This window comes from Neomonachus schauinslandi, chromosome 7 (assembly GCF_002201575.2).
Source record: "Neomonachus schauinslandi chromosome 7, ASM220157v2, whole genome shotgun sequence".
NCBI classification, from domain to species: Eukaryota; Metazoa; Chordata; class Mammalia; order Carnivora; family Phocidae; genus Neomonachus; species Neomonachus schauinslandi.
In genome coordinates this window covers 38,102,419-38,109,714 of record NC_058409.1, presented here as the reverse complement: position 1 = coordinate 38,109,714, position 7,296 = coordinate 38,102,419, and the positions used below count along the sequence as shown (strand labels likewise).

The 7,296-nt window shown below is 53.1% G+C and overlaps 1 protein-coding gene across 1 annotated transcript; it reads left to right on the top strand.

The window, feature by feature from the left end:
- The first annotated feature begins 250 nt into the window (after positions 1 to 250).
- Positions 251 to 6,308, top strand: MCIDAS (multiciliate differentiation and DNA synthesis associated cell cycle protein). Its single transcript, XM_021702052.1, has 7 exons — positions 251 to 367; positions 455 to 551; positions 733 to 824; positions 4,025 to 4,097; positions 4,656 to 4,879; positions 5,507 to 5,617; positions 5,868 to 6,308. The coding sequence occupies exons 1-7, from the start codon at positions 251 to 253 to the stop codon at positions 6,306 to 6,308; spliced, it is 1,155 nt and encodes a 384-aa protein (XP_021557727.1).
- Positions 6,309 to 7,296: the final 988 nt, after the last annotated feature.

Here is a 7,296-nt window from a genome sequence, read left to right as displayed (position 1 = left end):
GTCCGGGGCTGAAGGCGCCACCTCCGGCGCTCAGGCGCGAGCCGCCCCTCCCGCGCGGCAGTCTTCCCTCTCCACTGGCCCTCCCTCCGCACCTCTACAGCCACCCCTCGCCTCCAACCCGGCCACGCGCCTGCCTGTGTAGGCGCCCGGCGGAGCGCTGACTGTGGGTCGCTATTGCAGCCGCGGCCATCGCCGCCGCTGCCGAATAACCAGCACCGCGTTCCTGGGCCGAAGCGGGCGGGGAGGCAGGATGCAGTCGTGCGGAGGCGCCGCGGCGGGACGCCGAGCCTTCGACAGCATCTGCCCCAACCGGATGCTGGAGCTGCGGGGCCGGCCTTTCGTCAAGCCCGGGAAGCTGGAGAGGAAGGTGGGGCCGCGGGCCGGTGCCGGGCAGGGTCCGCACGCTCTGGGTCCCGTGGGCTGACCCATGCTCACCGTTTCTGTGTCCGGTTAGTTCGCCCCTCCGCGGAAGTTCTTCCCTGGTTGCAGCGGCAGCAGCCCAGTGTCGGTGTACGAAGATCCCCCGGCCGCGGAGCCCGCTGCGCTGCCAGGTGAGCCTGGTTGGCTCCCGCGCGATCCCTCGGGTTCCCCGCGCCGGGTGGGTAGGGCACGCGTGGCTCAGAAGAACATTTCTCCCCCGGGCTCGGATGTCCTGGCGGGGATGCCAGTGGCGAGCCCTGGCGGGGAGACTCAGGGCCCGCCTCGTGCGTGTCTCCGGTTCTCCCCGCTCAGCGCTCACCACCATAGACCTGCAGGACCTCGCGGACTGCTCCTCGCTACTCGGGTCCGACGCGCCGCCTAGTGGTGACTTGATCGCCTCGCAGGTACCTCCCCTTAACTCCTGAAGCCCGGCGGCCTCCGACAGCCCAAATTCCGACTCGGGAGTCCAGGGCTGGTTTCCGCAGAGGCTCATCTCAGGCCGGGAGCGCAGGCAGATTTAGCTAGTGGGGGCAGACTTGCCGGAATCTCAGCCCCGAGGATCGGAACTTCTTCCTCCCGCCTAGTCTTTTGCGTCGGCCGCATTCTCAGAGCTGTTCTGATCAACTTGGGACAGAGGGGCTCACCTGGAGGACTTGCCTCCAGGTACGGGGTCTCCTGTTCCCTGTTCTCCCCATCTATTCCCTGGAGCTGTGACAAAGCAATCTGCAGATTGAGCACTGAGGACCCAGGCGAGTAGGCGGGAACAAAATGGAGCGCTGGGCACCTGGTACATGTCCTGTCAGTGCTCCCAACATTCCCTTTCCGGCCATTCACTAACAATTTTCATTCCCTGGGTATCTAAGGAGTGTGAAGAATGACGGATAATTACTCGATCAAGACTGGGAAAGACGAATAGAGTTTACACTTAGGGGAAGAGGGACGAAGGACAAAGAACTCTGGAAGAGATCCGACAGCAAACGTTCCTCTCTGCAGAGATGGCTCTTCAGCAGTGGGGCACTTTAAAAAAGTCATGTTCTCCCCCTCCAAAAGCTCATGTCACTTACCCTCATGGGGCAAAGAGGTATTTGACTTTTTCTTTTCCTCAAAAACTTATTTCCTTACTCCCATCCCACTTCTAACACTTGCCACGGCTGACACTCCCCAAGTTGATGAGGGAACCTCCCAGCATTGGTGTGTGGGAGGCCAGAAGCCTGCCTTGCTCATCGATGGGACATGAAGTGCCCAGAAGGACAGGAGGTCTTAGCTAGATGCAACCTACAGGAGGAGTGCCAGTTCCAGCTTCCTGGCAGCAGGTCCTGGGGACACGGGTTCCATGGGGGAAATGTCCAGCACTGAACACCAGAAGATATGACCACCTCTGAGAACTGAGGTTGGTGGTAGAACACAGCCTTCCAGGCTTCCCCTAAGTGCCTCTAGAATTGGATTAGAGCCCAGATGGACTCAGGGTATAGGTAGCTACAGAGAGCAGAGAGTGGTAAGGCAAGGGGTGAGAGTGGGCATTGCCCTGCAGAGGACATTTTGTTTTTCTTTTTAGATCTGGATGCTCAAATAAGGAAAGACAATACTTGAGCATCTTTCAACTGACCCAGAGGCCCAATCACTATCTTAACTCCAACATGTTTATTTTGCAAGTCATGAAAACCAACCAGGCTCTTGTTGAATTTTTGCTTAAGTATTCAGAACTTAAATTTCACATCATGTTCTGTATTAGCCTTTTTTTTTTTTTTTTGGCTGCCATTGTGGTTTGGAAAAATGCCAGATTTTTATCTAATTGGGAAGGTAGGATTCAAAGTTTCAAGCACAGAGCTCATGCCTGATGGCCCAAGAGGTCCAGGACTTTTCCTGGGGGAGAGAGAGCTGGTAGAGAGGGAGACACACCCTCTAGAGGAAGAGCCCCTGGAAAGACCCTGGCCATTGCACACTCAGGTCAAATTTCCTAGCCTCCTTCCTACTGGGTAAGGTGAACACAGGGCGGAAACACTCCAGAAGTGTTTGTTTGAGGTCCAGAATGAGCCAAGGACCTGGGATAGCATACGAAGAAGCATTTCCTGGGTCCCAGTTCCTCACTTGGCCTCAAGGCTCCTCATGGTAAGGGTTTTGGCCAAATCTCTACTAAGAGGAAGACATTTCAGCCCTTGGAAAACCAGTCTGGTTTCTGGCTCCTTCAACCAGGACACAACTTGTGCTTCAGGATTTGCCTCAGCCCTTTCTAAGCTCCTTTCACCCTTACAGCTTCAGTTCCCAACTGGTGCTTGAGGCCTCCCAGATTGAAGCACTCCTCCTTGAGGAAAGCTGATCCTTGTACTTTCTTCAAGGTTAGGGTCAGAGTATGTTCCTCTTTTCAGCAATATTTGAATAGTAGAGAAGGGCTTCGGGTAGATGAGTATGATTAACACAAAGGAATCAATCAACAATAGTGGAATCAGTAGAATAGATATTTCTCATGGGCATATTGGATGCATTCCCCCACACCATATGCCTTGAGAAACTTCTTTCTTCTTCCCCAGTGCTGTCTTCATTGGAAGACCGGCTTTTCTTAAAAAAGAGATCAACGCTAGAGGCGATGAGGTATGGAGGAAAGAAGATTGAAATAGTCACCATCATTCTAGGACAGGAGCCCCAGTTCCATTTCAGAGTTGGATGACTGGGCAATTCTTATCTGAGCTTCAGATTCTTCAAAGGGGGAGGAATCACTTCCTGGGTCCTGCGTGCTTCCTACATTGGGTGAGAATTAGCATAGGGACTCTGTGTAAAAGAGCTAATTTTGTCCACTCTCAATGTCCACGAATTAAGGGAATAAGAAGGGGCTGTCAGCCTCCTACTGTCTCCTGCCTCACACACCCAGGCACATTGCGGGAACCCAGGAGAGTGTCCAGCTCAAGATGTAGGAGGAGCATCACACTGTAGGGAGAAAGTAAACTCCGACTTGTTGAGAAACGGAAGAGCAATAGGGGTCACCCTTGCTGCAGGCCGAACAGAAGCACTTTCCATAGCATCCCTGCCCCCTCATCATAGCCTACCTTTTCCCTTCTTGTATGGGGAGAAGGTGGTTTAGCTGTGACTGAGTCTCGGCGGGATATAGAGCCTCAGGTCTTGGGAGGGAAGTCGGAGTTTACGCACACCCGCCCCCTTATCTTAGGGCACAGCTCCTCGGCGGGGCGGAGGTAAGTTGAGCCTGAGGTTCCGCGGGCCCTGGAGGGACGCCTCGGGCCTCACGGCGGCAACTGGTTGGCTGGTGGCTGTCCAGTGAGGCGGCGCGGGGACTGCCGGCTGCCAGGCGTGGGGCCACTACGCTGAGCGCCGAAGGACTCCCGCCTCAAACACAGCCCCGCACGGTTTCGGCGCCCTTCAGGACCCTCGGGGACCCGGTCCCTGCTTCGAGTGCCGCTCCTCACCATGGCAGTGCAAGCCTGCTGGGTTCCAAGCCTGGGATGGGGCTTTGATTTTCAGGTATGAGGCTCGGTTGCGAGCGACAGTGCGTGCACACCCGCTGCCAAGCCCGGGAGGGCGACTGTCGGTCTGGGAAGTGTTTCAGGCCTGCTGGACCTGACAGTAACTCTCTTACACCTCTGGTTTATTTCAGAACCATTCTCTGCAAACTGCAGCGGACTTCGATCTGCAGGATTTCAGAGACACAGTGGATGATCTCATTGCAGGCAAGTGCAGTCTCCTCGCAGTTAAATAAAGGGAGGCGGGGGTGTCCCCCACTCCGCAAATCAAACTAGTTCAGATTTCGATTTCGTGGTCGCGAAGGTGGTAAACCCAGCACCTGTCAACATCGTCAGTAACTCGTCAATGTGTCAGGTTTTTTCATATTTATGAGACAACACACTTTCTAATGGAGAAGATGAATCGCTGAAATCTATAGCGCTTTCCCAGTTTACGGGTGTGAGTTCTGGGAGAGGGAGCCCTACGCTGTGATGTGGTCAAGGAAATGTTGGGTGACAGGGGTGTACAGAACGGCGGACCTGGGGGACTTCGGGCAGGTTTGCCCTGGCCACCGTGGAGACTGAATTCAGATCAACTCAATAGGCATATATGGAGCGCCTGCTGTGTATGAAGAAGATCAGAAAGGGCCTGGGAAAAGTAGGGATTGCAGAGTGAGGGGTGCTTTACTTAACGCCTTCACATAATACACCCGGCGTGGCGTTTTGTCCCTGTAGCTAGCTGGGCACGAGTCTGAGGCTGCAAACCTAGCTCCCACTCTTCCTCAGACTCATCCTCTTTGATGTCGCCTCCTCTGGCCGGCGGAGACTTCCCCTTCTCTCCTTGCGACGTATTGCCATTTGGGCCCTGTCTCTCTCCGCCGCTGGACCCAAGGGCCCTGCAGTCACCGCCGCCGCGCCCTCCGGACGTGCCCCCGCCGGAGCAGTACTGGAAGGAGGTGGCCGACCAGAACCAGAGGGCACTGGGGGACGCGCTCGTTGAGAATAACCAAGTAGGGGCACCGGGCTGGCCGCCAGGAATCCTGGGTTGGGGACAGATTATGGAGCTCTGGGCGGAAATGGGGGTTGCAGGAGCGGGAATGTGCCCCAGTGTAGGTCAGAACCAGTGCACGAGCGGGTGCTTCTCGTAGCTACCATTGCTCCAGTGGCTCTCCTCAGTTTCCAACCTCAGTAAGCGGGAATGATCCTGCCCGACCAGATTTTTAAAAGGGACACCAATATTTACTGAAGGCTTCCTATACACCTGGTATTGTGCTTATCAATTTACTTTTTCTTCTAATACAACCACTGAACAAGATACCCTTACTATCCCATTTTACAGGTTAGGAAACTGAGGTACAGGAAGATTGAACTTCAGAGGCAGAACCTGTATCTGCTTGTTGCCCAAGTCCGTACTCTTCACCACCACGCTACACTGAAGATTGAGATACATTTTGTCTAAGTGCTTTGTAAAAACAAAGGACAACTAAACAAAAGTGATTATAATTCTCACCAGTGCAAGTGCCCTTGGGTCCCCAGTTCCAGATTAGATGTTAGGATTCTGGTATAATTCATGCAGAGTATACAGATGAGACCGACCACGGTGGCCTACCTCTTAATATTTGGGTCTCCTCCTGCAGCTGCACGTGACGCTGACCCAGAAACAGGAAGAGATCGCCTCGCTCAAAGAGCGGAACGTTCAACTGAAGGAACTTGCCAGTCGGACCCGGCACCTGGCCTCGGTGCTGGATGTAAGTGGGGTGCGGGCCTGTGGGACACTGCGGGACGTCGGAAATGTTCCTGTGCAGCCCCCACCCTGTTCCCAGTATTGGGACCCAGCGGGGTTGGGAGAAGGGCGGTGGCTGCTGAGAGCTTGCTGAGCCCCTTGCAGCCCGCGTCTAAGCCCGCGGAGTTCGAAAAGGCGCCCGGGTCTGCTTTGCGCGCCCAGCGCAGGGTGAGCCCAGCCGACCCCAGCTTGGCGCTCCTCCCCATCTTTTGTAGAAGCTGATGATCACACAGTCCCGGGATTGCGGAACGACAGCCGAGCCCTTCCTGCTCAAGGCGACGGCCAAAAGGAGCCTGGAGGAGTTGTTCAGTGCTACCGGGCAGGATTGCGCGGAAGTGGACGCCATCCTGAGGGAGATTTCCGAGCGCTGCGATGAAGCGCTGCAGAGCCGCGACCCCAAGCGGCTGCGGCTACAGCCGGAGCCCGCGAGCAAGGCAGGCATGCCGGGGAACCTGCACGGCACCTTCCGGGGGCTGCGCACAGACTGCAGCCGGAGCGCGCTGAACTTGAGCCACAGTGAGCTGGAAGAGGGCGGCTCCTTCAGCACCCCCATCCGCAGCCATAGCACCATCCGCACCCTCGCTTTCCCCCAGGGCAATGCCTTCACCATTAGGACAGCCAACGGGGGGTACAAATTCCGCTGGGTCCCCAGTTGAGCTAGGATGTGGTGCCCCCAAACACTGCCCTGTATCCGGACTGAAGCGCCTGGAGGCTAAGTGGGAGTAGCTGGAACTGTTTCCTGAACCTGGACTCTCAGAAGAACTCCCCCTGCTGGGCGAATGCTACCCTGAAACTTATTTTTCAGGAACAAAAACGTCTCAATAATGATGTACTGTAAAGTCCTGGTATAAAATACTGTATATTCCCTCCCCTTTCACAGTGTGCGTGCGTGTGTGTGTGTAAACACATATATAAATCTCAATCAATTTTTAAAAAGTATTTTTAGCAGCTTTGAATTATGTACTTTTAGAACTGGAAAGGACTTAGAAATCACTTAGCTGTTTTATAATTATATAATGCCCTACTTATATAAGAAGGAAAAGGAGGCTCTAAGAGATGAAGTAATTTTCTATAATAAGAAGCATTATTGGGAACTTCTGGTCTTTCTCACTAGTTATTTAAAGATTGGTCCAGAAGCCAGGTTTCTGAGTGAATGCTTCCTTACATCACTCAACTTCCCCTGGTCCTAGAAGGACCCTTAATTTTCTTACTGTTGAAAACTTTTATTCTGGCTGGAAGAATAAAAAGTTAGGAGAGATAGCCAAAACACTTGCTTTAGGGCAATAAAGTAGAGGAAAATGTAGATGCTCAGAGGCAATGGGCTATCTACAAAATGGGTGCTAAACACATTTGTTTGTAATGATCATTCCTATAATTTTGTAAGATTTATGGTATATGTTTATATTAATTATATGTAGTTTATATGTCTGAACAGAAGAATCACACAAAAAGCAAACTTTGTTGATAAAAAAACCCGTAAGTTTTAAGAAAATGGCATATTTCACATGAAAAATAATATGTATTTGTATATGTGTGTGTGTGGAGTGTGTGTGTGTGCGCACGCACCAGAAACTAAGTGTGGAAATCTTGGTAAAAGTAAAACTATCATTTGAATTTCATAGATAAAACTGTGGTGCACATTCA